At 47.7% G+C, this 21,683-nt stretch overlaps 1 protein-coding gene across 1 annotated transcript in view; it reads right to left on the minus strand.

Annotated features, from left to right (window-relative positions):
* Nucleotides 1-215: 215 nt before the first annotated feature.
* dnah9 (dynein, axonemal, heavy chain 9) overlaps nt 216-21,683 on the minus strand; it is a gene marked incomplete at its 3' end in the record, with an annotated part of 115,670 nt that continues 94,202 nt past the window's right edge. Inside the window, exons 59-78 of the mRNA XM_079510771.1 lie at nt 21,421-21,540; nt 20,483-20,671; nt 19,809-20,044; nt 17,926-18,048; nt 15,918-16,122; nt 13,975-14,139; nt 13,128-13,268; nt 11,499-11,669; nt 10,779-10,901; nt 9,449-9,642; nt 9,196-9,344; nt 8,854-8,981; nt 8,315-8,536; nt 6,736-6,927; nt 6,171-6,362; nt 4,621-4,791; nt 3,659-3,841; nt 3,101-3,354; nt 1,361-1,499; nt 216-443 (exon numbers count right to left, since the gene is read on the minus strand). Of these exons, the coding sequence (XP_079366897.1) occupies nt 216-443; nt 1,361-1,499; nt 3,101-3,354; nt 3,659-3,841; nt 4,621-4,791; nt 6,171-6,362; nt 6,736-6,927; nt 8,315-8,536; nt 8,854-8,981; nt 9,196-9,344; nt 9,449-9,642; nt 10,779-10,901; nt 11,499-11,669; nt 13,128-13,268; nt 13,975-14,139; nt 15,918-16,122; nt 17,926-18,048; nt 19,809-20,044; nt 20,483-20,671; nt 21,421-21,540 (3,525 nt within the window). The remainder of the gene's footprint in view (nt 444-1,360; nt 1,500-3,100; nt 3,355-3,658; nt 3,842-4,620; nt 4,792-6,170; nt 6,363-6,735; nt 6,928-8,314; nt 8,537-8,853; nt 8,982-9,195; nt 9,345-9,448; nt 9,643-10,778; nt 10,902-11,498; nt 11,670-13,127; nt 13,269-13,974; nt 14,140-15,917; nt 16,123-17,925; nt 18,049-19,808; nt 20,045-20,482; nt 20,672-21,420; nt 21,541-21,683) is intronic.

Genomic DNA, 21,683 nt, shown 5'->3' on the forward strand with positions numbered 1-21,683 from the left:
AAATAATGTCAAACCCGAACACGGTTGAAATAGCACTTCCGTACTAGTGAAAGCCACGCCTCCGTCACGGTCAAACAGTAGTCGTGTAATATGTACGGATTGTGGGTGTTTTCTAGGTGTTTATGTACGGAATTGCAATTCCGTGCTATTTCGCCAGGATTTCTGTGAGATGGGGGTTCGGTTGAGCTCTGCTTCATAGTGCAGTGATAACACGGTTAGCTCTGCAGAAGCAGGGCCACCCCTGCCAGGGTCCACTTGGACGGCCTCTCCTTGGTCTTCAGGTTGAAGGTCCACACGTAGGTGGGTCCTCTCTGGCGCGTCTTGTAGACGGGACAGCGGTACACGCTCCTCACGTCCTGCTTGTCCACGGGCACGGCGCGCACCAGCATGACGGGCATGGACGGGGCTAACTCCTTCAGGCGGGCGTCCGCCATCATGCCAGTCTGAAAAGAAAATGAATATGCAATGAGACGGACGGACGGATAGGTAGGTTTTATGATATGTACTGTATCTGATATGATAGGGGCAGGTATAGATAAGATTTATCTTCTTCCTGCTCCTTTTCTTTTCTGGTATGGAATATGTAAAAAATAAGTACAAAGTCAAATGAATATAATCATGTAAAACCATAACTGAAATGAAATAAATAAATATGAAATTAAATGAACTTTATTTATAGCACCTTTCAAAACAAGGTTCCAAAGTGCTGTACAGAGCAAGATTAAAAGCAGTAAGAAGCGACAGTCAAAAACCGGATGAAAATTAGACGCAAAAACAAAATACAAGAATGTATGTGTATACAAACGGTTATAGACCAGTTAAAAAAACACTCTGTATAAAGGTGGGTCTTCAAACGTGAAGAGAGGCGAAACATTCTCTCGTAATATGGGGTCGTGGTATAAAAAATCACACCCGTGTGAACTGAGTGGTGTAATATAGCCTGTGTGACGTAATGAAATCATGTCTGACGTAATGAAATCACACCCGTGTGAACTGAGTGGTGTAATATAGCCTGTGTGACGTAATGAAATCATGTCTGACGTAATGAAATCACACCCGGGTGAACAGGGTGAACATAGCAACCATGCTCATTTTTTCTGCACTAACAAAGCCAGTTGTAGGAATCACACCCGGGTGAACAGGGTGAACATAGCAACCATGCTCATTTGTTCTGCACTAACAAAGCCAGTTGTAGGAGTGGTTTACACCACTCAAAAAAAAGGTTAGAGAACCCCTGGTGTAAACCAATCACCAGTGAGTATAGTGTAAACCAATCACCAGTGAGTATAGTGTAAACCAATCACCAGTGAGTATAGTGTAAACCAATCACCAGTGAGTATAGTCAGTCTAAACCAATCACCTGTGAGTCCCAGCGCGCTCCCTCCATGAACAGTCCATAAACCAGAGCTCCTTCTCGCGGAGGAGACGTGAAGTCCTCGCGGCTCATCTTCTTGGTGACGTCACACTGAAGACACATCCTGTCCAACGGCCACTCGTTCCTGTCCAAAGAATCAAGGATTTCATAGAATCAGCCACGTTAAACCTGCTGTCTCCCGGGTTTCATACACAAACATACAGTATAGACTCAGAGCCTATACTTGTAGCTCCACAGTCATGATGGCTACATGCTTTAGTTCCGACTGACATTAGACCGACAACCTACCCCAAACCCTAACATCTAAACTAATGTTTTATCCCACGATTCTGTAACCCATTTTTTCACCCAGTGTCAATTATCTAAATCCTGGGCTCTATACTCCCTCTGACAGCCTGGGGAGAGCAACATACTGACCTCATGCTTCCTTCAATGCATGAGGAGTCCAAGCTGCTTATTTTCACCGGTTGGACGTATCACGTGGAAGGAACACGTTATTCCAACCAGTTTCTTTTCCCCTCCATCAGGCGCCCCGGCTGGCCAGGGGGAGGCAGTTTAGAGACCAGGATTACTGCATGTTTTTAGTGAGGGTACCTCATAGAGTATATAAAAGGATAGAGACTGAACTGGCGCGAAGCTCCGCCCCCCCAGCTATTCATGTCAGTGGAAGTTGCTCAGTGGCGTTTTGAAGCACCCGGAAGACTGCCGGAAGTACCGTCTCAGAACGTCTACTTCCGCATTTGACCACCACATTTTGGTGGTCAAATGCGGAAGTGCAACCGAGCGCTCAATGTTAAAGCCCAGCTGCACGGGGTTTCCCGGTCATGAATACACAGGTCCGCCTGTAGTCCCTCCTCCTACCACTAGGGCCCAGAGCTTCAACGTTGAATAGCCTCACTGGCCCCTTGGTGTACCTACTAGTGTTGCGCGGGCCGCGGGTTAACCGCAGGTCGGGCTGGGCCGAGTCATGACATTTTCACTTTATTTGCGGGCCAGGTTGAGGCGGGTCAAATAATGTATACTGTGATTTTTACAAATGATTATTGTTGCCACGAGTCCTGGGATGAAATTTGCGCAGCCTACCGGATTGTTGTGTTGCTGTGCTGGTTGATATCTCCCCTCTCCAATTATTAATAACTATTAATCCCCAAACAGCGCACAGCCGCACGTGCTCCCAACGCGCGTGCATGAGCACACCCCGCAGGCACGTAGCGGTAGCGCGGCCGCCGCCACACACAATTATCATTGTCAACTTTTCTCACCACAACGGACATTCTGTTAAACCTTTTCTTACCTTTTCCCTGTGCGTCCTTGAACAGTGGTGAGTTGTGTTTCATGTCTACTTAAGTCATCAGTTAATGGTTGGACTCCATCTTGCCTCTTGTGTTCTGACTGAGTCTTAAGTTCTGACTCACTCCAGAGCGAGTGAAATATTTTATAACCACCAGCAGTCCCTTCCTTCAGCGTGTGTGTGTGTGTGTGTCAGTGTGTGTGTGTGTGTGTGTGTGTTTGCGCGCACGTGTGTGGAGTGCAAGTGCAAGGAGGACAAGTTAGACAATGTAGGTGTTAGGTAGGGGTAGTACCTACCCCTACCTAACACTAACCGCAAGCACGGAGCAACGCGTGTCGGACCAGACGGGTGATTTCCGCATGTCAGACCTTTTGGCGTGTGGGATCAGCGTGCGCTGCGCACCCCGCCCCGACATGATGCATTTATTGACGCACCTTCTAGCCGTGGTCTGCATGATGGCGGTGAGGAAGGACTGCGGGTTGAAGAAGCCGGCCAGCCACACGGCAGAGGGCAGACAGAAGTCCAGCGTCCAGGCCTCCAGCTCCCGGACGCGGGCCAGCAGGTCAGTGAACCACAGCAGCAGGCCCAGCATGGACGGGTAGGCCAGCCGGGACCAGCCCGACGGAACCACGTCCAGGAACATGGCGCTCTGGAGAGCCTCCATGTCGCCGCTCATCGTCAGCTCTCCCTGCAATGGAACACCATGACAACCGGTGTTGATTTTGACTGAACATTTCGATTTTAGTTTTAGTCACATTTTAGTCATCTGGCATGTTTTAGTGTTAGTCTAGTTTTAGTCGACTAAATATCATAAGATTGTAGTCGACTAAATCTACAGTTGATTTGACATTTTGACAAGGCGTTGCAGCGAAATCTGCTCAGTACAACGCTTGATGGAAGCGTGACTTTTATTTGAGGACATTCTGAATTCAAGGGCTCCCATTGGCTTAGGGCCCCTGTGCACATGCACATTACATGACGTTCCGACTCACCTTGAGGCCCAGGCTGAGCTCGCGCAGCGAGCGCCGCATCTCCTGCGTCAGCACGTTCATGCGCTCGCACTCCTGCAGCGCCACCACCTGGTAGGGGGTCCTCTCCTCCGCCTTCCCCAGCAGCTCGGCCATGTTGAACGGCTCCGGGAGCTTCTCCACGATCTCCTCCAGCAGCGCTAGAACCTGCATGTAGACCCAAATGAGATTCATGAGACCCATGTGGGACATGAATTAGATTCATGAGGTACATGTGGACATGAATGAGATTCATGAGGTCCATGTGGGACATGAATGAGATTCATGAGGTCCATGTGGGACATGAATGAGATTCATGAGGTCCATGTGGGACATGAATGAGATTCATGAGGTCCATGTGGGACATGAATGAGATGAGGTCCATGTGGGACATGAATTTGATTCATGAGGTCCATGTGGGACATGAATGAGATTCATGAGGTCCATGTGGGACATGAATTTGATTCACGAGGTCCATGTGGGACATGAATTTGATTCACGAGGTCCATGTGGGACATGAATTTGATTCACGAGGTCCATGAATTTGATTCATGAGGTCCATGTGGGACATGAATGAGATGAGGTCCATATGGGACATGAATGAGATGAGGTCAATATGGGAGGAGATGAGATCCACATTGGAGTTGTTCCCCCCCCCCCCTGGAACAACATATTTTCAGATGGGGGTCCGCAGCCAAATACAGATAATTCTGGCGTTCCTTGACATGAAAAAGGTTGAGCACCACTGACATAGAAACAGGTTCTTCAGAAAACTGTTTTAGAATCGGCCTCATGTCTAAATGGGTTAAGAACGAGATGAGTTCCATATGCGAGGAGATGGGACCGAATGAGATGAGATGAGGTCCATATGGGGCAGTACTGATCGCCACCGACTACACCTGTTACTATGACAGTACTGAGTGACTTTTGGACATGTGGTGTGGCACCTTGTGGTCGCGGGTGCTCGCGGCCCCCTCCCCCACTCCCCCGTCCTGGGGCTGCATCTCCAGCACGGTGCGGAACAGATTGTGGGACGTCTGCGTCTGGAAGCCGATCTCAGCGTTGGGGTGGAGACCGTAGAGGAGAGGAGACTCCGCGGGCAGGGTGTCGTCGATGTACTGGAAGACAGGGATATAGTACATGCATTCATTTATGAATGAACAGTCGATGTACTGGAAGCAGGGATTTGTATGCATTAATTTATGAATGAACAGTCGATGTAGCCTGGGCAGCATTTCTTTTCGGGTTTATGATCCGGTCGGGAGTGGATCATATCATTACGTCATGTTGTAGTCAAAAGGTTTGAGGGAAAGGATGTTCTGGTTTAGAGGGTTCCGTCCTGATGACTACAAAACAATGACTACAACATGACAATAATAATAATATATATATAATAAAACTTCATTTATATAGCACTTTTTTAAACAAAGTTACAAAGTGCTTTGAACAGTCAGACAACAATAACAGAATACATCACAGGTGCAAAATAAATAACAATAGAAAATGCAAAATAACAAACATAGATAAAAATCAGGGAGATGCAAAGGCTATTCTATAAAAATGGGTCTTTAGGAGGGTTTTAAATTGTGTTAGAGACTGGGTTAGCCTCAGCTCCTCTGGTAGGCTATTCCAGAGCCTTGGGGCCTTAACCACAAAAGCCTGATCCCCTTTAGTGACCAATTTAGCCTTATAGGTCACCTTCAGCAGACCCTGGCCCGATGACCTTAAGGTACGTGGCGGCACATACAATTCAACCATGTTGCATAAGTAGCTAGGCGCTAGACCATTAAGAGCTTTAAAAGTTAATAATAAAATCTTAAAATCAATGCGAAAGGATACTGGCAACCAGTGAAGTGCAGCTAAAACCGGAATTATATGCTCATATCTCCTGGTGCCTGTGATGAGCTTAGCGGCCACATTTTGTACCAGCTGTAGGCGGTGAATGAGGTTTTGACTGAGACCAGAATACAGGGCATTGCAGTAATCCAAACGAGAATAGACCAGGGCATTGACAACAGTTTTGAGGTTATCCGAAGAGAGGAAAGATTTGATCTTGTAGATATTTCTGAGGTGCATAAGGCAGGTCTGTACTACCTTTTTTATTTGGCATTCAAAACGGAGTTCCGAGTCAAACTGGACACCCAGGTTTCTCGCAACAGAAGTCACATTTGATGCCAGGGGGCCAAGACTGTCTATGAAGGTGGTGTTTGAACTGAGAGGACCAAAAATAATTAATTCTGTTTTGTCAGAGTTCAACTGCAGGAAATTTTGAGACATCCAGGATTGAATGTCTGCCAAGCAGGCTTTAAGGGAGGAAAGGGAGCTAGGATATGACGTAAGGATATCATCCGCTTCCCGACCGGATCACACAGCAATTTAGTAACAGTAGACCAGGCTTTCCTCCGAGCTGGAAAGCCTTCCTCTGAGCTGGAAAGCCTTCCTCTGAGCTGGAAAGCCTGGAGAGTCCATGGATGGGGGGCAGGGGGGACATACTGACCTGGTGGTAGCCGTTGTAGTCCATGGTGGGGGGCAGGGGGAAGCCGGGCGCCAGCCACAGCTCTCCGTCCATCATGTCCGGCCTGATGAACTCCTCCAGGTAGGTGTTGCACAGACGGCGGTCCCAGTCGTCTGTGATGTGACCTCCATACATGATCTCACCAAACAGGTAGCGGAGGTCATCGTAGGGCACCTTCAACCATTACATAATGAGATGAAATTATGGAGACACAAGGTTTCACTGCTGATATAATACGCACGCACACACGCACAGACACACGCACGCACACGCACGCATGTACGCACATACACACACTAGGATAGGGCATTAAGCAACTCGACTATTCAACTAGTCGACTAGTAAATCCACTAGTCGACCTTGTTGGTACTAGTTGATAAGAAAAAAATAGATTATAGTTATAGTCACCAATGTACACAGTTTTTTTCTTTTTTTTAACATAATAGGTAGTTAAACAACTAGTTGACTAGGCAACTAGTCAACTAGTGAATGCCCTAACACACACACACACACACACACACACACACACGTGCACACACACACGCACCTTGGCGTTGGCCTCCAGGTAGTTGTACAGCACGTTGACAGAGATGGTGAGGTCTCCGGTGTTGAACGGGTACGAGCGGTTCCATCCCTGAGGACCGAACTTCCTCCGCTCGGCCACCACGGCGTGGAAGTAGCACAGCGAGAACAGGATGACCTTGAACTCCTTCTCCCACGCACACATCTCCAGAGTGTCCTGAGATAAGATAAGATATTAAACTCCTTCTCCCACGCACACATCTCCTGAGTGTCCTGAGATAAGATATTAAACTCCTTCTCCCACGCACACATCTCCAGAGTGTCCTGAGATAAGATAAGATAAGATAAGATATTAAACTCCTTCTCCCACGCACACATCTCCAGAGTGTCCTGAGATAAGATAAGATATTAAACTCCTTCTCCCACGCACACATCTCCAGAGTGTCCTGAGATGAGATAAGATATTAACGTCACGTTGTGCTGCATTCCCTTCACGCACACATTCACACACCGATGGTGGTGGAAACCATGCAAGGCACCAACCTTGCATGGTTGAGCAATTAGGGGAGCAATTAGGGGTTCAGAGTCTTGCTCAAGGACACTTCGACACAAACTCTGGGGGAGCCTGGGTTCGAACTGGGAACCTTGCGGTTTCCTTTAATATATTTTTTATCCCACGATTTTGTAACCCATTTTTCACCCCTGTGTCAATTATCTAATGTTATCCTGGGCTCTACACACCCTCCGCCAACCTAGTCCCCATATATGGGGGGCATGGGGAGAGCAACGGACTTGAACTCATGCTTCCTTCATGCCTGAGTGTCCAAGTTGCTCCTTTACACCTGACAGGGGGGAGTTTCCCTGGTTGGACGTAGCGCGTGGAAGGAACACGTTATTCCAACCAGTTCCTTTCCCCTCCATCAGGCGCCCCGGCTGGCCAGGGGGAGGCAGTACCTCCCATCCGGCCACTCTACCCCTGAGCCATGCCAGGTTGACGAGCATGGTGGTAGCTACTATACCTGTGTGAAGTTGTCTGGGCCTTGTGCAGGTTGAGGGTGCATGGTGGCAGGTAGGTACCTGTGTGCAGTTGTCCAGGGCCTTGTGCAGGTTGAGGGTGCATGGTGGTAGGTAGGTACCTGTGTGCAGTTGTCCAGGGCCTTGTGCAGGTTGAGGGTGCATGGTGGTAGGTAGGTACCTGTGTGCAGTTGTCCAGGGCCTTGTGCAGGTTGAGGGTGCATGGTGGTAGGTAGGTACCTGTGTGCAGTTGTCCAGGGCCTTGTGCAGGTTGAGGGTGCATGGTGGTAGGTAGGTACCTGTGTGCAGTTGTCCAGGGCCTTGTGCAGGTTGAGGGTGCATGGTGGTAGGTAGGTACCTGTGTGCAGTTGTCCAGGGCCTTGTGCAGGTTGAGGACCATGGTGGTAGGTAGGTACCTGTGTGCAGTTGTCCAGGGCCTTGTGCTGGTTGGCGTGCATGGTGGTAGGTACCTACCTGTGTGAAGTTGTCCAGGGCCTTGTGCAGGTTGGCGTGCATGGTGGTAGGTACCTACCTGTGTGAAGTTGTCCAGGGCCTTGTGCAGGTTGGCGTGCATGGTGGTAGGTACCTACCTGTGTGAAGTTGTCCAGGGCCTTGTGCAGGTTGGCGTGCATGCCGCTGGGCGGCTCGTTGGTGATCTTGATGGCGTTGTCCAGGATGCCCTGGGGGATGATGTGGCCCTCGGGCGTGGAGGCCGGCTCGGCGCTGACGAACACCCTGAAGGCCGGGTGGGCCTGCGGCTGCTCTAGAAGCTTCTCCAGGGCGCCCAGCCAGCGCGCCACCAGGTGGATGTTCTGATGACACCAAGGAATTGAATACTTCATGACATGTTCGATAACAAATTATATGGCAGTACAGTCAAGAAACCAGCTCAGTGTGGTTAGAGTGTCCGCCCGAGACTGTGAGGTCGGGGTTCCATCCCCGGCCAGGCCAGGTCTTGTTTCTGTTTGTGTGGACATATAGAGTATACATATTTCAAGTATGTGTGTGTGTGCGTGTGCGTGTGCGTGTGCGTGTGCGTGTGCGTGCGCGTGTGTGTGTGTGTGTGTGTGTGTGTGTGTGTGTGTGCGTGTGTGCGTGCGTGTGTGTGTGTGTGTGTGCGTGTGTGTACCTGCAGAATGACCCAGTGACCCTCCTTGGCTGCCAGGTCCAGAGCTTGTTCAGCGATGACCTCTTGACCTTGGCCCAGAGACACGTTATGGAAGTTCCTGTTGTCAAACGTAAAGCCCAACTTCCTGCCTGGAAACAAACAAACAAACAAGCAAACACTGTTGAACTCACATTTCTAAAAAAGTAGTCAGGGAACAACATATTTTCAGATGGGGGTCCGTGGCCAAATACAGATAATTCCTTGACATGAAAAAGAAACATAGGGTTTTTCAGAAAACGTTTTTCTTTTTAGATTCAGCCTCAGGTCTAAATGGGTTCATATAATATATTAATATCATATTACCGTGTTTCTCCACGTCCTTCAGAGGGTCCACTCCAGGAGACAGGATGAAGAACATGGGCGTGGCCGGCCCTGACTCCTCATAGGACACCGCAAAGTCCACTGATCGACCAATCACGTACTTGCTTCCCAGGTTCTCCTCCACAAAATCTCTGTGGGTCAAAAGAAAAAAGAGACCAGTCAACTCGCTGGAAAACCAATGTATTGTGTAATTTTAATAACATAAATATAATAATATGAAGTATTTCCTACAAACCTGACAGCGTAGGTCATGCGGTCAGGTCTCAGGGCTCTCATCATACACAGTCTCTGCAGAGAGCTCTTGTTCTTCCACTCCTGAGGAAACTTCTCCTTCTCCGGACACTTGGACTCCACAAACTTCTTCCAGCGTTTGGCCGAGCCCTCCATGTCCCTGTCCAGGTGCTGGAACTGCTCCATGAGAGAGAGAGACTGGAGAGTAGAGAGAGAGAGAGAGAGAGAGAGAGAGAGAGAGAGAGAGAGAGAGAGAGAGACTGTGCTTATAGGCATGCATTTCAAGCATAGACATATATACGTAGACGCCCTTTCCGGCTCTGAGGCGCATGTCACCATTGAAGGCACACTTTTCCCGACATTCCTTGCAAAGCATTAGCGGAAGCTTGTCAAGCTTCCGCGTGCGTAACATAAGTCCCGGAAAAGACGCGCTGTGATTGGCCAGTAGTCACTTGAGTGACAGCGAGAGACATGGAGGAGTCGCATGAGTGACGTCACGTGGGCAGTGACGCGGTCGCCTTCAGCAAATGCCTTCAGCACTTCTAAATAAGAAAGCTGCGGAGAACTGTTGCTTTGTGTTCACTCTTTAATGTTTTCTGTTAGTAATCTAATCCCCCCTGGCTCTGATGTTGTATTGTTAATAACTTTGTTGTTTGTGTTTGTTTGTTTGTCTTGTTTTGTATTGTAATGTATATTGTCATGACTGTTATACAGATTTGTTAAAAAAAAAAAAGCCTTCAGCACTGCACTTCCGCCTTCATTGGGATACACGTCGCTCCAATGAACTGCAACGGCCAGTAAGGCATCTATTTTTTATAATATCTATGATTTCAAGCCCCCGGCAGCCATCGTGGATGCCATCTTGAAAATGATGACTTTCCAGAAGTATTGTTTTCCCCCTACTACATTTTTAGTATGTTATTTATAGCACCACTATTTACCCAATAGTATCAGAATCCATTGAAAAATCTCTTCTGGATTGGGGGGGTCAAATCAACTAATCAAATGATTCCCGAGCGCGGCGCGGCTGCAGCTCACCACTCCTTGGCTGAGATGGGTCAAATGCGGAGAACAAATTTCACTGCGGTAACGTCTGTGACTAATCGTACGACTTTGACTTTGACTAAAAGGAGAATACCAGGGTGGAACTGTCCTTAAGCCAGTGGTTCCCAAAGTGGGGTCCAGGGAATGATAGTTTGGAACCAAATGGAAGCGTATGGGTCTGTAATGATTACATTATGATGATTTTATTTACGAGTCCCCCCCAGCCCCCAGCTACTGTTTGCTGACATTCACCCCCCCGCCCCAGGTGTGGTCGTAGTGGTCAGACATACCTTTATCCCCCCCCAGGAGTGGTCAGACAGGAAGTCCACCGGTGACGTCACCCCTGGCTGGACAGGGTACCTCAGCAGGAAGTCCAGCTCTTCAGGGTTGATCTCTTTGTTGGCCAGCATAATCTGTAGCAGTGGAGACACATACTTAACACTAATTATGCTTATGATGTGTATACACGTCTTTAGAATCAAAACCACGGGGTGCCTTGGACATGTACACACGTCTTTATATCAAACCATTTTATAAAAATATATTTGTTTGTCCTTTCCTTCTTCAGCGATCGCGTTGTGTTTCGTGCATGCGTACTGCTGCATCTCAATTAGAATATAAATGCTTCTAGAGAGACTTTAGACGTCCTCACATTTTTTGGGGGGAAATGGAAGGCGGGGCTTTTCAGAGTAAAATCTAACATCGACGTGTTGTTCAATCCACCTCAATCTGAGCTGCAATTCAGAGAAAAACACCTCTAAAGATCCCCGCTCCCATATTATTGTGCAGGCCACCATCTTGCTACAGGAAAAAACACCATGAGCTGAGCAAATACAGATAATTCTGGGGGTCCTTGACATGTAAAAGGTTGAGCACCACTGACATAGAAACATAGGTTTTTCCAGAAAACTGTAAGACATTTGTAGAATCGGCCTCAGGTCTAAATGGGTTAAGTAAATGTACTTAGTTACTTTCCGCCACTGGTCATTATGGGTGGACTAGCTCCTCACCTGGAAGGCGAGCTGAGCGCTGTAGGTGAGCTTGTCGGACTCAAAGAGCCCCCTGGTGGTGTAGTTGAACACGCAGGACGTGATGCTGTCCATCAGGTTGGACACGCGCTGGCTCAGGACCTCATGAGGAGTGGCCTTCTGGACGGCCTTCTGGAACACCACGTTGAACGCCTGGACACACGCACGCGCATGCACACACACACACACACACACACACACACACACACACACACACACACACACACACACACACACACACACACACACACACACACACAAGCACACACACACGCACACCCACCCACACATGCTTAGTTCCATTTTAGTTTTTAAAACTTTGCCCTCTATTTTTCCGGGACTTCCTTTTACATTGCCAAAGCAAGTGCCGCTGGGAAAGAGGGAGTTGCGCCTCTGATTGGCCTACCGAACGTTCTCTTCCGTTACGTATCCGGAAGCTTGCCGAGCTTCCGCTTTGCTTCCGCTACGCTTCGTAAGGAACCTCGGGAAAGCTGCTTGCCTCCTATGTTGCCTTCCCTCGAGATACAGACGCCCCAGAGCCGGAAGAGGCGTCTACGGTCTACCTTTATATGTCTATGTCTCATATACTGTCACATGTCACGCCCATGCCAGTGGAAGCACACCTGCACCCACTCTCACTCCTGCACCTGGTTCATCCCTGAGTAGCCATGGATACGTATTGCCTGCCTCAGGCCATTGTTCTCTGCCTGCTGATCAGCCAGGTTTATCCTAGGTTAGGTTAGCACGCGTTATACTTGAACCCGTTATTCTGCCTGTTTCAGACCTGTTGCCTGTCCCTAGTTATCCTTGTACCTTTGCCTGTTCATCCTAGAACCTCTGTGTATGGACCTGGACCTGGACCTGGACCTGGACCTGGACCTGGACCTGGACCTGGACCTGGACCTGGACCTGGACCTGGACCTGGACCCAACCCACTGACTTGCCAAACCCCTATCGGAACCGACGCTTCACGGACGGCCTCCCCGGAAACCCTGACCGACGCTATCCTTTCCGACGACGTCTCTGCCTGGTCCCTTTAACCCCTGGTCGTCTTCTTTCCTCCCACCCCCTTTGCCCCTGTAGACTTGGGAAGTAAAACCCCTTCCTTCTTCCCAGTCTACGTCTTGCATATCACATGGTAGGTTGAGAAACTTGAGCTCCTGTTTGGCGTGACAAAAGTGATATTGTATTTAAGTAAATGTAACCTAATTCATGGTACAATGATGTGAACATCACTGCACACACCTAATGTGTCTTTTCTTTTTGGTGTTTAGCTGTGATTCTGAAACGTTATGAAGCTGTGCTGGTTCTGACAGTGTCATTCACTTCCTCCTACATGTTCCTTATTATTGTTGTGTGTAAAATAAGAAAGTTTCCCAGTCTACGTCTTGCATATCACATGCTGTGATTCTGAAACGTTATGAAGCTGTGCTGGTTCTGACAGTGTCATTCACTTCCTCATTTATCGCCAGCCTGAATGTGAATAAATGGCTGCTGCCGATGCTGTCTGAAGACTTGGGTGAATTCATTGAACACAACACAACGCAGGCGAAGTACACACCGCTAGACCTGCTTTTGCGTCCTATATCCTTTCTGGTGCCTGACACATACCTTCAAGGAGAACTGGTACATGGGGTGGATGTTGTGGAGGTCGTCCATGATGAAGTACAGTAAGGAGGCGCGGGCAGCGGCCGGCCGGTACAGCTCTCTGGCGTCGTTGATCTGGGCCTCAGTCACCTTGGCTTCTTTTACCTGCAGCACCGTCAGCACAGTTAGCACTGCTAGCACAGCTAGCATAGGTTATGACTGCATAGGGGGGTGCATACGTTGGTCAGACATACTAACAGTCCGACAGACATTAGTAACTACCCATGTGGCTTCCTGTCAGGTTAGGTTTAGGGTTGGGTTTGTTTTGGGTAGGGTGTCTGTCGGACTCATGACTGTAGGACTGTTAGTATGTTGGTCCAAACACATAGCCTGGAGGGGCCAGACTCATAGCGAGGATTCACTGACGCTTCCTCCCCGCGGGGAGGACTCCTCGCTATGAGTCTGGCCCCGCCAGGCTACCAAACACATGCATCTAGGCTAGCACTCACTGCGTGAAAAGAGGAGTTAACGGGCAATTATGGGCAGTAGATTTGCCCGTAAACCTCAAGTTTGTTTAACAGGAGTTTCCTGTAATATACACATCCGTATTCCATGCTTTTTGCGCAGTGACTGTTAATACAGTTAGCATAGGATAGCACTGCTAGAACAGTTTGAATGGTTATCACAGTTAGCATAGGAGAGAGAGAACATAGCTCAACCTTCTCTTCTAGTACAGAATGGTTATGGTAGACAGAAGAAAGCTCAACCTTCTCTTCTAGTACAGTCAGAATGGTTATGGTAGACAGAAGAAAGCTCAACCTTCTCTTCTAGTACAGTCAGAATGGTTATGGTAGACAGAAGAAAGCTCAACCTTCTCTTCGATGTCGGCGGCGGTGCGCTTGGTGGTCTCCAGGTTCTCCACCAGCTCCGTGTCTCCCAGGAAGTTCCCCGAGGCCGAGGACAGACGAGACAGCAGGTTGTCCTCCAGAGTCTTCAGGGTGATCTTGAAACCGTTCTGCTGCTTCGTCAGGTTGGACTGTCACGCGCACGCACACACACGCATGTAGGCACACACACACACACACACACACACACACACACACACACACACACACACACACACACACACACACACACACAGTATGAGTTCCATGTGTAGCTACACCGTCAATGTTACAATCCTTTAAAGTGTCCATTTGGATCATTACGATGGGGGACTCTGTGTCAAGGATCCCTGGGGGTCCCCGGACCCCACTTTGAAAAACACTGCCGTAGAGCACGTGCACCTTGCAGACTGCAAAAACGATATATATATATAAATTTGGCCACGTACCCCATTTGAAAAGATACCCCATAAGAGATTTGTACAGCTCTCGACCATGTTGACTTCAATGAGCCCCACGTTGACATGCAATAGGCCACACCCCCACTTTGACAGGCAATAGGCCACACCCTCACTTTGACATGCAATAGGCCACACCCCCACTTTGACAGGCAATAGGCCACACCCTCACTTTGACATGCAATAGGCCACACCCCCACTTTGACAGGCAATAGGCCACACCCCCACTTTGACATGCAATAGGACACACCCCGACTTTGATATACATTAGGCCACACCCCCATTTGTATCTCTGGGACCCCCATTTTTATCTCTGGGACCCCCTACACTGTAAAACGATCAACGGCATCAGTGTTAGTTCTCTGAGAGTGTAAAGATGGAACCCGTAAGGGACCCCATTTGTACTCTCAGAGTTACAGACCTTTATGGCTCAATATGGGTCCTGCAGGATCCTAACTATCATACTTTTACAAGAAAGGGTATGTACAAGAAAAGTATCATACATTTCAAGAAAAGCCGGCGATCCGAGCACTCAAAAAAGTTAAAAGGTGAGGACAGGGCGGATATAAAATCAAGGTACTATATTAAACATGTTTCGACTCACAAAGGAAATCTTCACCAGGGCAAGTATGAAACAGTAAGAACGAGTGACTTAGGGGCTCCCTTGGTTCCTAACTTACTATACCGTGTAACTATCAGTCAGTTATCGCATACATGGGGCAACTGGCGGCCCGGTGGCGACATGCGGCCCCCACCTTCACTTAATGTGGCCCGCAGGTTAATTTTGGAATACTGATATAATATTGATTTCAGCTGTTACAATTCCAAACATGACCCGCTTGAATTACTTACTAGTAGGCTATTAGGATTTTATTGTATTTTTTCTGTCCAATGTATTTGCATTTAAGTTCATAAAGTTAACATAAATATAACTAAATGCATTTGAAATTAAATAAAACATTTACTTTTCAGGATTCCAATTCAAAAATAGCAACAAAAAATAAATAAATCAGGATTTCAATTCAAATATAGCAAAAACAGCCGATCTACAAGCTCAAAACGGGTCGCGCTTTTGAGCTTGTAGATCGGCTATTTTTGCTATAATAGAAATATGCATATGTGGCCCTCTGGAGTGAGTGAGTGTGGAAATATAGTGGCCCTCTGGAGTGAGTGAGTGTGGAAATATAGTGGCCCTCTGGAGTGAGTGTGGAAATATAGTGGCCCTCTGGAGTGAGTGAGTGTGGAAATATAGTGGCCCTCTGGAGTGAGTGAGTGTGGAAATATAGTGGCCCTCTGGAGTGAGTGAGTGTGGAAATATAGTGGCCCTCTGGAGTGAGTGAGTGTGGAAATATAGTGGCCCTCTGGAGTGAGTGAGTGTGGAAATATAGTGGCCCTCTCCATCATCAAAGTTGCCCACCCCTGAGTTATAGGAACCCCGCCCCCACCCAACAAAGTTTCAACAAAGTGCTGACCTTGAGCAGCTCCAGGTCGGGTCTCTCCATGCTGACCACAGCAGCCAAGAGCTGGTCCTCCAGGCCGTGGCGCGTCACGGTGAAGTTGACCAGGGTGCACTGGGCCTGCAGCTCCGGCTGGTAGTGAGGACTGGCCAGCTTGGTGTGAAGGATGAGGCGGAAGGCTGGGTTATACTCACACTCCTTGTCTCCCATCTTTATGTACCTGATGAGGACGACGAGGGGAGAGGAAAAACAAGAAATCAGTGTTGTTTTTGTCGACTAAAACTATGACGAAAAATGTTCGTCGACTACCTTTTTCCACTGACGAAAACTAAATGGAAACTAAATGAAAAGTAAGCTACGTTGACTAAAACTAAGACTAAATATACTGACAATTCCGTCAACAAATAAAAACTAGACTAAAATGTTAGGAAGGGCCTAGTGGACAAGAGATCCAGTATAAGTCATTTTACACTTGGTTGCATGCTGAAAATAGCTTGTAGATCTGCTATTTTCAGCAAGTGTAAAATCCGCCAAAATACATTTTAGTCGACTAAATCAACTGTAGATTTAGTCGACTAAAATCTTATGATATTTAGTCGACTAAAACTAGACTAACACTAAAGCATTCCAGGTGACTAAAATGTGACTAAAACTAAATTAAAACTATTCAAGAGACTAATGACTAAAACCTAAATTTGCTGCCAAAAACAACACTGCAAGAAATGATGACCTAGTCATTTGTCAGGTGGCGCTGTGCATCGTTCCCGCTCTCGCTGCGGCGTGTGCATATGGGTGTTGGGTGAAATCTAGCCTGGGTTCCACCTATGCTTTCTTTTTATATTTTATTTATTAAATGTTTTTTTTTTGTGGCTTTCGCCTTTATTTTATATTTTTTATGGAGGGACAGACAAGTAGGCTGACAGGAAATGGGGAGAGAGATGGGGGGGGGTGACATGCAGTAAAGGCCGTCGGGATCGGGAGTCGAACCCGAGGCACACTGCCTGACTGGATTACCAGCCAAGGTGCCTGGACCGCTGAGCCACGGCCCAGGCCTCCACCTATGCTTTCTATGGCATATAGGCAGCTCCCGGCAGGATCCGCCGGGAGAATCTAAACGCAGCTGTGCGACATGAGACTAATTAGTAGGAGCGACAGAGAGAGAGAGGAGTGTGTGTGTGTGCACGTGTGTGCGTCAATTTAACAAAGGTGCAGACGATCAGAAATCAGCAGAGAGTGATCGACGTTTGCGCTACTCTATGCCGATTTGAAGTGGACTCGGACCCAGACTTTTTTTTTCTTCTCCCTGGAAATAAAAACGTCTGGGTTTCCGAGGCTAGGTGAAATCAGTCCTTCCGCGGTGCGTGTGTCATAGCTTAGGAGGCAGTCAGTCGTGTCTGGGTCGCTACTACACGATTAGCTGGCGGCGTTTCTGGGTCAGACTCCCATTGGCTTAGGCGGCGTTTCAGAGTATGGGGTCCGACTCCCATTGGCTTAGGCCACATGGATGACTAGGTCGCTTACATTTCATGAGCTGCTTGTTATATGTCAGGTTTCACCTGACAAAAAACATTTAAGACCTGAGGTTCACACTCCTTTGTTTCCCATTTTTACGAGGGGAGAGGAAACCAAATTAACTAATTTACCGCCAACACCCCATCCAGTCAGTTAATGCAGCAAGACTCTGTTTCACTCGGATACCGACACCCAGGAAGTGAATTATCGGGCTCATAGCTTGTAGATCTGCTATCTAATCTTTGAATATATACTGTATTCTTTCAGAGCGAACGTTTTTTAACTCAAATCTTTGCTTCTGGGGGGGGGGGGGTCCCTGGAACTACATATTTTCAGATGGGGGTCCGCAACCAAATACAGACAATTCCTGGGGGTCCTTGACATGAAAAAGGTTGAGCACCACTGACATAGAAACATGGGTTTTTCAGAAAACCTTTAGGATTTAGAAGCCATTTTTATATATAAATCGGCCTCAGGTCTAATTGAGGAATTTCAGGATTGAGTGTCCCACCTGCCCTTCTTGATGGTCTCCCGGCCCAGCAGGGGTCCCAGGACGGGGTCCACGCTCTCCTCCAGGTTCTCTATCAGGACCACGTCTCCGCTGGACATCGCTCTCTCGATGGCGTCCAGGTACCTGTCAATCCAACGAAGAGCACGGCAATGAATGAAGCTGCAAGTATAACACCCACGATCCAAGTCTTATCTCCATCATGATCCAACTGTTTGGGCTTTTATTGGGAAGGTATTATTCTTCCGGCTTGAGGGAAAGGAAGTTCTGGTTTGAAGGCCTGATGATGACTACAAAACAATGACTACAACATGACGTAACGTTACGATATTATCCGCTCCCGACCGGATCACACGGCAATTTAGTAACACAGACCAGGCCTGGTGACTCGGAAATCCAGGCGTTTTTTTTAGGTGGTTGCAGTAACTTGAGAAATAACCACGAAAACCAACATGAAAAATAACACAATAGAAACCTGTTTCATCCTCTCTGACACAGACATAAACCCCGTCTCACCCTCTCTGTACATAAACCCTGTCTCACCCTCTCTGTACATACACCTGTCTCACCCTCTCTGTACATAAACCTGTCTCACCCTCTCTGTACATAAACCTGTCTCACCCTCTCTGTACATAAACCTGTCTCACCCTCTCTGCATGACACAGACACAAACCCATCTCCATGGTTTAAATCAAAACAAAATATCATGACTGAAAACGGCATGTGTTTCCTTAAAACAATTAGCACAACAATTATGTAGCCTTACACTTTCATCTTAGATAAAACTAATAACCGAAAATAGCCCAATCTCTAAGCTCACAACACGTCCAAGACGCGTTGTGAGCTTATAGATTGGGCTATTTTCGGTGCACAGCATGATTCCATTGAAGACTGCTGTGGAATCCAAATGGCTGACACAGCGCAAAAAGCATGGAATACGGATGTGTATAAAACAGGAAACTCCCGTTAAACTTTCCAACAAACTCTGGTAAACTCACCTGTATATTACCGTAATATATATTAACTGTATATGCCCACTAAAACCTTGAGGTTTACGGGCAAAATACAGTGCCCATAATTGCCCGTTAACTCCTCTTTTCACACAGTGTGAAATCAGTCGTGGCGACTGAGAACTTTAATCCATGCGTCTCACCCTCTCTGTAATGTCTGCCTGACAAACATGAAACCCGTCTCACCCTCTCTGTAATGTCTTCATGACAAACATAACACCCGTCTCACCCTCTCTGTAATGTCTTCATGACAAACATGAAACCCGTCTCACCCTCTCTGTAATGTCTTCATGACAAACATAAAACCCGTCTCACCCTCTCTGTAATGTCTTCATGACAAACATAAAACCCGTCTCACCCTCTCTGTAATGTCTGCCTGACAAACATAAAACCCGTCTCACCCTCTCTGTAATGTCTGCCTGACAAACATAAAACCCGTCTCACCCTCTCTGTAATGTCTGCCTGACAAACATAAAACCAGTCTCACCCTCTCTGTAATGTCTTCATGACAAACATAAAACCCGTCTCACCCTCTCTGTAATGTCTGCCTGACAAACATAAAACCAGTCTCACCCTCTCTGTAATGTCTTCATGACAAACATAAAACCCGTCTCACCCTCTCTGTAATGTCTTCATGACAAACATAAAACCCGTCTCACCCTCTCTGTAATGTCTGCCTGACAAACATAAAACCTGTCTCACCCTCTCTGTAATGTCTGCCTGACAAACATAAAACCTGTCTCACCCTCTCTGTAATGTCTTCATGACAAACATAAAACCCGTCTCACCCTCTCTGTAATGTCTGCACATGACAAACATAAAACCAGTCTCACCCTCTCTGTAATGTCTGCCTGACAAACATAAAACCCGTCTCACCCTCTCTGTCCGATGCGTACGACTCTCAGGTCGTCTCCGTACTTGTTGCGGATCCACTTGGCGCCCTGCAGCTGCGGGTCCACCATGAGCGGCCAGCGCTGGCACGACGTCAGCACCGTGGCGTTCTCCGTGGACATCCTGTCGGCGGGCAGACCCTCGTTCTGCCACGACGCCACGTCCGCCTCGTCCATCAGCATGCTCAGGGGGTCCAGCTCGGGGGTCACCGGGATGGGGGTCTGGACACAATCCACAACCAACGTTATTATCATGTAACACTTATTTTGCCGAGGACGTCCCCACACGTCTTCATAATTACCCAGTGCCTACGCTATACAGGCTTGTAGATCTGCTATTTTAACCCATTGAGACCTGGAACGCATCCATGTCACGTTAGCGTTTAACCACATTAACCATTAACCCATTTTGGGCGGGAACCCCTTTTGGTGTTTTAAACATTATGTTATAATTTAGCTATTGAAAAATAGCAGATCTACAAGCTCATAGCGTGCCACCGAGTGGCGCGCTATGAACTTGTAGGCCTGCTATTTTTGAAAAATCGTTAAAATGTGCCTCAAATCTTTCCGAAAATTGTCATGATTTAGAAAACTTTTTTTTTTAAATTTCGACGTCAGGCCTGAATGGGTTAACGTGCGGCGTGAGAAGCCCACACCCACCGCCAGCTGGCTGAGGAAGGGTCTCCAGGCGTGGTCCATGAGCTGGACTCTGTAGCGCTTGGTGAAGTATCCCAGGTAGGAGACGAAGGCGGTCACCAGCAGCACGTCGCCACACAGCGTCCTCTCCTGGTTCCTGAAGCTCTCCACGGACTCCGCCCAGCGCACCTTCTCCGAAACCAGACCTCCCACCTGCATGTGATGGACCACACAAACGATTAACCAAAAGGTCTGAAAGTCCACCTTTCAGGGGACCACATGAAGGGGAGGTAGACTCACTTTTCACATAGAAAGGAGATGGTATTAATTTACGGTTGCCTTTTTTTCCTTTTTTTCCTACTCTGTACATTCAGGGCCCTAAACGTATTTGCCACCCACTGAGCATTTTTGGAGTCTAATAGACGTCTGAATGGTCTAAAAACTGGGATAAAAATAGTCTACAAACTAGAACTGCACTCTGCCGAGTGCCTACTTGCTTGTTGCACACAAGTAGGCCATAAATGGCCTACTAGTGCGCAAGCAGAGCGCGCAAGTACTGTCGCCCGCTACAAACTGTCAAATCTCAGCTTCTCTTTGAAAGAACGATTGAAATATTGAATTATTAGGTTTAGCTATTTGCTACGTAGTATTATGAAGTATATCGTAATAAAGATGTGGATTACGTAGTATACGTAGTATTATGAAGTATATCGTAATAAAGATGTGGATTAAAGGACCCAATGCCTTCGATGGTGACGTATATTGAAACGACGTTGTTTCAACGTCTAAATATATATTTAGACGTTGAAACTGTTTCAACGTCTAATCTAAGCCTAGACTGCTATTTTTACCCCATTTTTAGACGGTCATTTAGACGTCTAAAAGCCGAAAATTGCTCAGTGGGCATTTTTACTATTTCGAAAAAAAGATGGATGGATGGGTTTTAATGCATGCGTGCTCACCAGGCGGTTGGCCAATGAGATGGTGTGAGCGGTGGAGTCCGCCTCCTGTTGGCACCTCAGCTTGTCAGCGGTAGCTTTCTCAAACTTAGCCGTCAGCTTGGCCAGGTTGTCATCAAGTTCCTGACACGCACACGCACACGCACGCACACGCACACGCACACGCACACACACACACACACACACACACACACACACACACACACACACACACACACCACTCGTTAAGGTTGCGGTGCAGGAGGAAAACATCTCTAGAAGGACTC

This window comes from Electrona antarctica (genome assembly GCF_951216825.1).
Source record: "Electrona antarctica genome assembly, chromosome: 9".
In the NCBI taxonomy this organism is placed as follows: Eukaryota; Metazoa; Chordata; class Actinopteri; order Myctophiformes; family Myctophidae; genus Electrona; species Electrona antarctica.